At 43.9% G+C, this 12,166-nt stretch overlaps 1 protein-coding gene across 1 annotated transcript; it reads right to left on the bottom strand.

Moving 5' to 3' along the window:
- Positions 1-9,828: 9,828 nt before the first annotated feature.
- LOC129671571 (microtubule-associated protein RP/EB family member 1-like) lies at positions 9,829-10,670 on the bottom strand. The gene has a single exon (XM_055600623.1). The coding sequence runs from the start codon at positions 10,654-10,656 to the stop codon at positions 9,850-9,852; it is 807 nt and encodes a 268-aa protein (XP_055456598.1). The 5' UTR covers positions 10,657-10,670; the 3' UTR covers positions 9,829-9,849.
- Positions 10,671-12,166: the final 1,496 nt, after the last annotated feature.

The following is a 12,166-nucleotide window of genomic DNA, read 5'->3' on the forward strand; positions in this document are numbered from 1 at the left end:
TGTCCTTTGAGGAAAAAGATGTCTTTAGCTGCAACCTAAACATGCCAATGTTGACTACTCTAAATTTTAATTTACTATCACTAAAATTAGCAAAGTAAGTATACAAATGAGTAAGTTTCACTGTGACATTTCCATGTATGCAAATATTAGGTTTCGCAATATCGAGTCCTTCATAATTGGCTGTGACCATGCCTAAGCCTAGGGGAGAAAGGGGTGGGATGGTTTTATAAGAGATCAGGGATAGCCAGGGCTGTGAGAGAGGAGCCTTCCCACGAAGCTGTAATCATGAAGGGACGCAGTTGCACAGCAAACCTTGGAAGAGAAGAAGAAAATAAGTAGCCTGCCCTCTCTCCCTTTGTACCCTCTGATTTTTCACTGGTACTTCTCAGTTGTAGAAGCCATAGATGAAAAAAAACTTTGGGTGACAATCTAGCCCAGAGCAGAGAAGGGCTGAGGCTGGATAAGAAGATAAATGGAAAAAGCTAGCACAACGCAGCCTTCTACCAACTGGCATTGTTTCACTAAGCCTTCACTTACAGGAAAAAGCTCATGTCCCCAAACACGATAAACATGAAGTTCCAACTGTATTATCACAAGAAGATGACAGTATAGTCATGTGATAACATGAGTCATCCCCAATACTCGCCCTACAAAGTCGCAGAGAAAGAGGAGAAAATAAAATGATTTAGCCAATAAGTCATTGTCACAGTCCTATCCCAACAGCTGTTAGGGAGATGGAGAATAAGTGGAGATAGATAATAAGCAGAATCATGGCTTCCTTATCCTCTGCGGACACACTGTTGGCCTCTGTTCTGATCTCCTTCATTCCAGAAGACCCCAAGTCCCTCGGTGGTGCAGCCCAGTTGAGGGGCCACAATTTCCCTGTTATTACTGGAAAGGAGAGTAGTAAGGAGCGCCCCAGAGAATTCTTTGTGTTCTTTGGAAGGCAGTTCTCCTGGCTGGCTGTGCAATAGCAACTTCTATCTCCTTGGTAATGGGAACCATGTGTCTAGCCAGCATACAGATTATATTTTTTACCTTTTAACTCAATGTTTGAGAAAACTCAAATGAGTAGTTTTATGGGACCATGACTTTATTCCCTGAGGAAGGGATTCCTCCCTTCCATCGCCCATCTTTTTATGACTATGAAATCTAAGGTCATAAAAACGCTAATCAAACACTCTATAAACAAATTATCTAATGGAATCGAGAGCAGATACTTTCCCACACCCAGCTACCCTTATGGACTGTGTATTTAAACTTTGGAAAATGTGTCGTCAGAAACAAACAGACAACAGATCATTAATTCTGAGCTCCTGAGGGAGGGATCTCAACTTTGCAGAGAACCAGCTCTGAACTCACACTGAAATGGAGACTTCTGTTGATTCTCGCACTTTCCACTAGGCTAAAAGCTACTTCTGGACAGAGAGACATAGTGAGGACAGAGGCCGTGGTGGAAATAAGCCAGTGGTGACCGCACTTCACCATAAAACCCACTGACTTTTCAGCTAGGCGGTGCCCATGACACTGGTGCCCTCCCTAGCTCTGCCTTACTAAGGGATGGGCACATTGTCTGGCCACACACTCTCCGGTCCTTTGCCCAGGGCCACAGTGAGCAGCTCACTAAGGCAGAGCCAGCACTGAGAAGCAAAGGTGTCGTGATGACATCTGGAGCACTGAGCCTTTGTCGAGCCTGTCCTCTGACCCGCGTTTCCCCCTCAAAGACAGAACTTCAGATTTAAGGACGCTTAAGTTCCGCCTCTTCCTCTTCTGTTTTTATCGTCTGGGAAACAATGCTGTGTTTTAAAATGTTAAGACTTTGGCTTTAATTACGTGTGTATTTGTGTGTGTGTGTGTGTGTGTGTGTGTGTGTGTGTGTGTGTGTGTGCATGCCTGCAGAGGGTAGAAGGGCGGTTGGAACCTCTGGAGCAGAGTTACAGGCAGTTCTTAGTAGGTCCTCATGGGTTCTGGTGCCGGAATTTGGGTCTTCTACAAGAGCGGTACACAGCTTAACCACTGAGCCGTATGTTCAGCCCCTAAATTTATTTTTGTGAGTGTGTATATGTGCTCCTATATGCATATGTGTGTGGCTAGTGACACTGGATATCTGGCTTCCTTTGTCACTTATATTCTGAGACAGGTTCTCTCACTGAACCTGGCTATGCTGGCTAACCACTATACCCCTAGGGAGCTCCTGTCTCCCCCTTCCACTGCTGGAATTACAGGCACAGGCACAGGCACACACACACACACACACCACGAGCTTGCCTGCATGAGTTTGTGTGTGCAGGAACTCACAGAAGCCAGAAGATGGTGGTGGATCTCCTGGAGCTGGAGCTACAGGTGGGTGTGAGCCCCCCTATGTGGGTGCCGGGAACTAAGCCAAGGTCCTGGGCAAGAGCAACTCGGTGAGGCCATCTCTTCAGCCATCGCAGCTTCTGACACGGGTGCCACAGGTTGAATGCAGGGCCCCGTGCTCACACAGCAAGAGCTTCCTCACTGAGCTGCTCCTCACACCAAGCAACTTCCTAACACGAGTCTTTAAAAGAATCTTTTCCTTTCCTTCTGGCAAAATAAATAAATAAATAAATAAATAAATAAATAAATAAATAAATAAATCTGATTTATTGAGAAAACCCAGGAGTGTTGAAATCTTTTCATTGTCTCAAGTAGATTTTGTGGGGCTGGAGGTGTAGCTCAAAGGTAGAACGCTTGCCTAGAGGGCATGAAGACCTGGGTTTAGACACCAACAATACCAGAAAACAAAACAAAAGATAAAACAAACAAGCAAAGGCAGAATGGGCATGTGTATGCCATGTTCAGACTTTATTTGAATATATAACATACTTAATTTATGTCTCAGCACTGTGACAAAAATGCTGTCAGTTTTTGGTTTGTTTTGCGTTGGTTTTTGGCAGGATCTCACTTAGCCCACGCTGGCCTTGAACTCACTATGTAGCCAAGGATCACTCTGAACTCCTGATTCCCTTGCCTCCATCTCCCAGGTGGCGGGGTAACTGGTGCCAGGCCAGTACTCTACCAACTGAGCTGCATCCACCACCCCAGCAGGCCTGTCCTAAGGTGAATTTAAACATTTGTGATTTAAATGTAAGTACACCTATAGATTTGCAGTACAGGGAGGCTTTAGAACTATATAGAACAAGTGAGTTGAGGAATCCTTAAAATAGCAATGGTGTACTTTTAACGAATTTGTTACTGTGTGATTTCTGTCACTAATACACTGGTAAGGATTGCCAAATTGCATCTTTGTGTAGTAACAGATTTGTGCTTAAATTTTCAAGATGTGTATCTCAAAGTGCTTCATTTAACACCTCCACATCTGACAGATTGTTTATTACTGCTAACTCTGACATCACGTTATTCATCAGGAACAAATCTAATCCTCTGCTCTTTGTTCTAGTAGTCCCATTTCCTCCTGTATCGAATCTATGTGCCTAAAGCATCGAGGAGAAGTTGAGGGCTGGGGAGATGGCTCAGAGGTTAAGAGCACTGGCTGCTCTTCCAGAGGTCTTCCAGAGGTCATGAGTTCAATTCCTAGCAACTAGGTGGTGGCTCACAACCATCTATGATGAGATCTGGTGCCCTCTTCTGGTGCGCAGTGTTCATGCAGAAAGAACAACTGTATACATAATAAATAAACAAACCTTTTAAAAGTTGACAAGGGGATAACGAGTGTGTGTATGCAGGTGCGTGTCCTAGGGATCCTCCTGTTTCTACCTCTAGGTGTGCACCATGCCTATTTTTGACATAGGTAATAGGGAACCAGACTCAGGCCCTCACGGCTAGCACCTTTACTGACTCCCTACTTCCACAGTTCCACAAAGGGAATATCCTAGATCTTCACAGTCAAAACGGACACCAACAGGCATAAGTTGTGCTAATATCATGCATTCTTTACATAGCTGAATAATTCACTGGTTATGAGTTGAAATAGGTCCCTCCAAAAGATGTGTTAAAATTCTGAATTGTGGTCATCTGGATGAAACAAAAAAAGAAGGGGTAGGATTTAACATTAAAACAAAGAGTCACATAAAAACAGGGAGAAATTAAAAGCATTTAAAAATTTTTATGTATACATTTATTGTGTATCTGTGTGCATTCGTATTGATGTGTGTGGGTATGTGTGTGTGTGCATGAAGACACACTTGTGCTACAACATGAATTTTTATTATCCATTCATCAGTTGAAGGACAGTTAAGTTTATTTCATTTCCTAGCTGTTCTGAACAGAGGGCACAGCTAGCCCCAACTGCCAGGCACACTTTCAAGGTCAGCTAGAACTGCTTTTTCCAATTAGCAAAAATAACTTGAGTCAGAAATGACTACCCTGTTCCCCTGTCCTCACTCCCCCCGCCCGCCCTCCAGGAGAGCTAATTTCAGTTTTTGCCTTTATAAAGTTAACTCTGAAAGGCAATGTCACTGCATGCCTGACCATGTTCAGTGGTCAGTCTTGAGGGGCTGTGTTCATTAAACCATCTATATCTGAGACCGGTGTCTGAGTGGTTTGTGAGGCTTCCTCTGGACCCTAACTGTGTTGGTTGCAAGACCGAGAAAACCCTGGACTGTAGGAACTCCGGGGAGTCAAGAGGGGTGCTGAGAGGTCAAGCCTTCTTTCAATCCTAGCTAGGACTCGGGAAGTACATGAGCATGAACACTAGGTGGCAGGCAGAGCATAGACAGAAACGGAGAGCTTCTACAAGAGCCTGCTCATGTGGCCTTGGTGACAGTTAACTGGAATTTCACTGATTAATGCCTTCTGTGTGGTGATTTTGCTCTCCTACACGCTCCATTCTCCTGCATTCCAGCAAAGCAGATAAAATTCTTCCTTCTCTATCCTCCCTGTTTCCCCAAATCCTTGCAATTCTTCCAACCTGTCACCAGCTGAAGTCACCAATGCACCGAAGCTCTCCAACGAGCAGAAACCGTGTTGAAGGAGACTGTGCCACACCCACATTCTACTAAGGTTGTTGCAGATGAGCGGACAGTTCCTTTACCTCTTGCTTCTGATCCACTCTCCTTGGGATGCTAGACTAGATAGACTACACTGTGGGAAGCATCTGAATGGCGGCCACCAAGCAACATTGAGAAATACCGTCTCCCGGCAGGCGTGGTGAGGCACACCCTTAATCCCAGCGCCTGGGGAGGCAGAGGCAGGTGGACCTCTGTGAGTTGGAGGCCAGCCTGGTCTACAAAGTGAGACCGCCAGAGCTACACAGAGAAACCTTGTGTCGAAAAACCAGAGGTGGGGGTGGGGGGAGAAATACTATTTCCTTGTCCTCTCACTGAGTCACAACATCAGAAATACGTCAGGGCACAGGAATAAACACTCTCACTCATCTGCCCACCAATTCCCATGAGGCCACGGTGACCACCTTCATTCGGTTACCGTGTTCGAAGTCTCAAACCCCACATAATCAGTGTCTAGAGCCAACCAAAACAGCTGCTGGCTCTACTCTAGGCCTAGATCTACCTGAGCTCCATTTAAACTCAAGCCAGGAGCAGCTGGAGAGACGGCTCAGGAGTTAAGAGCACTGGTTGCTCTTCCAGAGGACCCGGGTTTAGTTCCCAGCCCCTAAGAGGCAGCTTCTGTTACTCTAGTCCCAGGGGATCCAACACCCTCCTCTGGCCTCCACCAGCACCGTGTGAATGTGCTACAGAGACATTAATGCAGACAAAACTCCCAAACAGATAAAACACTGAAATAATCTGTAAACATTTAACTACAAAATAGGATTTTGCCATATGGATACAAATGTCTTCCAACAGTTTTCGTTGTAAAAAAAAATGATGTTTCCTTATGACATTTTCACACATATATACAGTGTATTTTTCTCACAGTCAATGTCTGCCCCAGATAGTCCCCACCTGTTGGTAGTTTTTTTTTTTTTTTTTGTTCTTCCTGGAAACATTGTTTCTTTCTTCCTATAGCTCGAAAAATGTAGTTACACTCTCTTGTTACATGTGTTCCTTGGTCAGAAGCTGTGTTAAGTAGACAATCATGACAATGGATAGGGATTTTGCACCAGAGTTTTGCCTTTAGTTTTCTTATAGCTGTAAAATAGTGAAGTAACTGACCAAACAAACAAACAAACAAATACCTTGAGGGAGGAAGGGTTTACTTTAGCACATGCTTGACAGCGACACATTTGTCACAGCAGAGAAGGCACTTGTAGTCGTAAATGTTATTACGAGGTAAAAATGCATTATCCCCAAATTCAGCTGCTAAAGCCTTGGATGTCAGGACCTCAGCACTCGGCTGCATTTGGAAACAAGGTCTATAAAGGAATTAAGTTAAAATTAGGTCATTAGGGTAGACCCAGATCCAATTATGATTGTATTCTAAGAAAAAGGGAGATCTAGACACAAGCAAATAGGGAAGAAAATGAGAGTTATTTACACATCAAAGATAGGGGTTTGGGACAGATCATTCTCTCATAGCCCTCAGGGAAAAAAACAATCCTGCCGTCCAGTGGTCCTGGACTGCTAACCTCTAGAACAGTGATTCTCAACCTGTGGGTTGTGACCCCTCTCAGGTGTGTGTGTGTGTGTGTGTGTGTGTGTGTGTGTGTGTGTGTGTGGAGACGATTGAATGACTCTTTCACAGGGGTGGCATATCAGATACCCTGCATTTCAGATATTATTTATATGACAATTCATAACTAGCAAAATTGCAGTTAAGAAGTAGCAACAAAAATAATTTATGGTTGGGGAGAGGGTCACCACAACATGAGGAACTCTGTTAAAGGGTCCCAGCATTAGGAAGGTTGAGAATCCCTGGCCTAAAACAAGAAAGACAAATTTCTAATGCCTAAGCTGCCCAGCCTGTGGGACTTTGTTATAGAAACTCTAATAACTAGTATGTGCAAAGAGAATACTAGGACAATCAGGTCAGGAACGGCTGTCATTTTGTTCGTTGATACACTCTGCATACCCAGTGTGCTATCGGGCACACGTTGGATAGTCAATAAACATTAGCTGAGTGAGCTTATAAAGCAGATTAATTAATTAATTAACTAACTAATTAATTAATTAAAGCAGAGTGTCCCTTAGATAAATCTATTAAATACCAACACTGCTACCTATAGTAATACCTTCCCCTGTAGGTCCCCAAAAGCTGGACTCCCCATAACTTACCACATACTGTGATATAGTGGATCTGCTGCTACACCCCAAGTGAGCAAAATTCCCCGGTGATGATTCACTGCGGGAGCAATTTCCTGAAGAAGACAAAAGACAAAAGACAAAAAAAAAAAAAAAAAAAAAAAAGTCTTATTGTGATGATGCAGTAAATTGGAATTAACCCACCCAGAGAAACATCAGATTTACCAGGCTGACACAAACACACATCTTGTTGTTCCTGTTTCTGGAGGGTATTTGGCTAGCTGACTTCTTTGAAGGCAGCAAGAACAGCCCGGATCAGCAGTTTAAAGGGTCAGATAATTAAGGACTTTCCTGTTCCTACTGAAGCATTTCTTAGGAACACAGGAAAAAGACTAATTAAATTTTCTCAGGACTCATTCATTTACGGATTCGTGGCATGTCTTTCCACCCCATCTCCATGTCCTAATGTCATCATCATCATCATCATCAATCAATATTTAATTTGGTGACCTGAATACACTAGTCAAATGACAGCAATATAAAGGAAAAAGCAATGAAGGATATATATGGTTGTTAAGGCACCTTGATGCCCTTTCAGAGGACCAGAGTTTGGTTCCCAGCATCCATGTTGGGCAACCCACAACTGCCTGTTACTCCAGCTCCAGGTTCTCACACCACCTCTGACCTCCAGGAGTGCTACACTCACACGCACAATCCCACACACATACATGAATGAAAAAAAGAAATAAAAAGGAGGACATGACTGCTCCCAGGCACGGTGGAGGAGAAAGTGTACTGTAGATAAAAGAGAGAGCACAGCCAGAGGCAAAGACATCTGGGAGAGTCCAGAGTGAACATGACCCTGAGCCAGGCCACTTGAGCAGAAGAGGGAGGGGACAGCCAGGAGAGTAAAGGTAACCAAAATGGCTGGACTATGTAGAAAGGGGCAGCTTTCGGAAGGGCAGCCCACCCCTGGGCTGAAGAACTTTAGGGTGGAGGGGTGGGGTATGCCAGTCATACCTGTAACAGGTAGGGAACGGTGGCCAGGTCTGCTTTCATATGTTAAATAGGTACCTCAGTTGGCCATTTGTCCCTGGCTTGAGACCAAACAATACACATAATTAAAAATAAAATATTTTTGAAAAAGTTGTCAAAATTATGAAAGGGGCTGGAGAGATGGCTCAGTGGTTAAGGGTATTTATGCTCTTGCAAAGGACTGGGTTCGGTTTCCAGCACTCATATGGTGGTTTTTAACTATCAGTAAGTCCAGTTTCAGGGCATCCAACACCATCTTCTGAACTCTGCAGGCACACGAGCAATACACAGACGTACAGGCAAAGCAAAACACTGGCGCACAAATCTTTAAAACTTATAATAATAGTTATAAGAAGTGATAAAATTGTAAGCAAATTTATTTTCTATTGATCCATAGCTCCACCTAAAATTCCGTTTTTAAGGCCCGAAGTTCTCTTAGAAAACACTTTTTAAGAACAATTTGTCTACATGAGCATGTGTGCAGGTATGTATTCAAGTGTGTGAACCTTTGTGCGAATGGAGGTCAGACTCTGCAGAGCTGGAGGGTGCCAGGCTGTATGGGCATTAGTGATACCAGCTGGCACGTGGCTGCTTTCTTTCTTTTCTTTTCTTTCTTTCTTTTTTTTTTTTCTCTCTTTCCTCTGTCTGATAAGAAATTAAAAGACAGGAAAACAGCTTGGTGCAAAACAAAAACTTACTGGCAAGTTATGCAGACTTCTCAGACTTTTGAGGGCTCCAGAGCTGACAATCACTTATGCTAAGGGGCTGAGTTTTTATGTGGGTTCAATTATCCTTTTTTTATGATATCCCTGTTTTACTGGAATTTTGTGCCCCTTTTCATGTAGTGGTTTGGTCCCTTGCTCAGTCCACGAACATCTCTCTCCCCTCCATCTTTCTTTGCCTCTGCTTCAGGGGCCCACAGCACCCCTGGGATCCAAACTCCCTCCTTATGATGGGGGACCAAGCCATCTCTCCAGGCCTCTTTTGGAAAATTCTAACTTCTGATCATTATGGAAAATTTTAAAGGAGATATCTGCTGTGTGTGTGTGTGTGTATGTGTGTGTGTGTCTGTGAGCCGCATGAGTGTTTTGCTGCATGCATGTAAGTGCATTGCACATGTGTCTGACTTTCTCAGAGACTTTTCAAGAGTGAGTGGATCTGTGGAGCTGATGTTACAGGTGGTTGCGAACTTCCCATTGTGGGTGCTGGGAATTGAACTCAGGTCCTCTGAAAGAACATGAAGTACTCCTAACCACCGAGACATAGTTTATTTTTTATTTTATTAAAACACTCTTAGGGCATTTATTTATTAATTTGTTCTCTGCCAAAATTTCACATTAGCTTAAAGTTCAATTCAGTCTTTACATTTCTCTGAGGTTTATTATGTATTATGAAGCCCCCTTCTCCGTCAGTCAGTGTGACCAGCGTCCACATAAAGAGACCCATGTTGGCCTTTCTGTTCCTCTGGTGAACCAACTGGATGTTAACACTGCTCTGCTACAAGGCAACAGCTTCTAACTCAAACTCATCTGAAAAGGTGAGACTTCTGCAAAGTGCACTTTGAAGAAGAGGCACTTTTTGCTTATGAAAAGAAACCGGTGAGTTCTCTAAGAATAAGAAAAGGGAGTATTTGACGGTTAAGCACGTGATTTGGAGCGAAGACTTCAGATGTTGCTCTGCTGGTCCAGGCTGCTTAACACTCTTCTTGTTCCTCCTGTGGGCCCCCTTCATCGGGTATCACAAAGCCTTCTTCTGTGGCATAAAGAATATCTACAATTCCCTGCAGTACGGGGTCATTTTCCCCCTCATTCTCCTGGCAAACCAGTTCAATGTTCCTCAGCTCTCTGAAGTAGAAGTCTCTCTCCTTCTCCAAGTCTTCAACAGTAAGCTTCAACTCTTTGACCTGCTGCATCAGGTCAGCTGCTTCATCGTCCCCATCGCCCACACCAGGATTCTTCTGCACCATCCCTGGGCCAGCCTTAGGAGCTGCAGTAGTTCTCTGTGTTGCAATGGGTCTCTGTGGAGCTGCAGTCCTGGAGCCAAGAGGTTTCTTCGGTTTACTCAGAGCTGGAGCGACAAGAGAAGGAGCCAATGCAGTTCCTTGACCTTGTCTGGCAGCTACAAGGTCATACTCTTTTCCATCATAATTCGCATCAAAAAACTTCTTGAACCATTGAACAAATTCGAAATTGTCCTGAAATTTTCCTTTTACTAATTTATTCACAGGAATTATTTTGTCAACACCCATCCTCTTGAAACGTGCTTGTAGTATTTTGAAGTTCTGAATATATTCAGGTCCTAGCTTAGCTTGAGATTTCACTTTCTTCAAGGCAATGGAGCCAGGGAAGAGCATGTCCACAAACTGAGAGTGTGCAGCCCCTGAACACAACTGTTCTATCTTTGTCAGATTCAGCTGCAGAGATCCTTTGGTCCAGGCCAGCATATCATGTCGACCCAGGTTGTCACTGATGACTGAGGTCAGGTACACATTCACTGCCATCTTCGGCTCTCAGGGGACCTGCATCCACTGACCGCGCGCCCGGCTCTGGTTCCGTCTTTGTCTCATTCAAACCGTCGGACCCATGGTTTATTTTTAAACTACGTTTAAACCATGCATTTATAGAAAGTGTGTGAAAGCCAAAATAAATCAGTGTTATGGGCAAATGGAAGTCAAAATATTTAACTCAGAATTGGAAACTCTCATCTATTCCCAAAAGTTTGTTCTTCATCTGGGGCCCAGAACTAATGGCTGAACTGATGCAATCTGAACAGAGTGCCAGCAAATGTTTACCAAACCCTCTGTCCCAAAGGGCGGTGCCTCAGAAATGACGTGGGTCGGGATTGCCTTGAGAGTTCAGTTCCATAGCAGTACAGACAAATACACTTTGAAACACCATTTTTCTTTCTAGTAAAAAAAAACAAAAAACAGTGAAACCTAAATGTTTTACCACACTATGCAAAAAAGGCTTAATTTCCTCCTTGCTCTGCTTTCCTGAGAATCACAGCAGGAAGTTCATGTCTCTGTGACTTATTTATGGCAGAATGGAAAAAAAGAAAAAAGAACTGTGGACTTTGTCAAGGATGATTCCAAGGGAACAGACCATTAAACTACGATAGCCCCCTCCTTCCCTGCTAAACAGCTTGTGTCTAAAAGGCCAATAATGTGATTACATGAGCCGTGACACCCTCGCCAGGACTATAAGCAGTTCTTTGAAAGCATTTGACCTATTGTATGGGAAGTCAATTTGGGAGAGCTGAATTGCAAGGTTTAAAAACCTCCACCCTCAAGCAAAGGTCGTCTTGATCCCTTGCCACCATTACGTGCTCCTGTTTTCTTCTGGACAGCATCAGCGCTCCAGTGCTATAAAGTCAAGAAGAGGTTTTCATTGCATGATAGGGGGTCATCATAAGGCATCTGCAATTACACAGCCCGCACTGATTACATTAAAAGACACGCACGCACGCACGCACGCGCGCGCGCGCGCGGGGCGGGGGAAAGGGAGATCTTGGCAGTGACGAAAAACCTGTATTTTTATAACAGTGTTTATAAGACTGTAGGTGTATGGTCAAATGGCATGTTTATGTACTCATTCTGCCAGGGTTACTACATGTAAAGAAGAGATAACTATACGACTACCGTGGGTAGAGGCTGCTTCTGACGGCTGTAATGTCTCTTCAGCTTTCTGTGATCCTGTGCTTATCCAAAATAACATGCCTTTAAAAGTTTTTTATGTTAACATTTCCCAGAACAGTCTGCGTTAGGGCTAACTAGGAAGAATAAAACAGCAGTAGTTTTTTTTTTTTTCAAACATAAGGTTTCAGTCACAAACTCCCAAGAGGCAGCTTCAGACTGAGAGCGTTCTGGCAAAAGCTTCCTCCACAGCCTGGGCACTGTAAAAATGTAAAGTTAGAATCCGGGCCTCACCTTCCCACTCTCATGAACAAGACTGGACCCGCTCCCAAGGTTGGCTCCTTGTCATCTTTCCGGGCTCTATTAACCGAAAGTGGGT

Source organism: Psammomys obesus, unplaced genomic scaffold (genome assembly GCF_907164565.1).
Source record: "Psammomys obesus unplaced genomic scaffold, mPsaObe1.curated_primary_1811, whole genome shotgun sequence".
NCBI classification, from domain to species: Eukaryota; Metazoa; Chordata; class Mammalia; order Rodentia; family Muridae; genus Psammomys; species Psammomys obesus.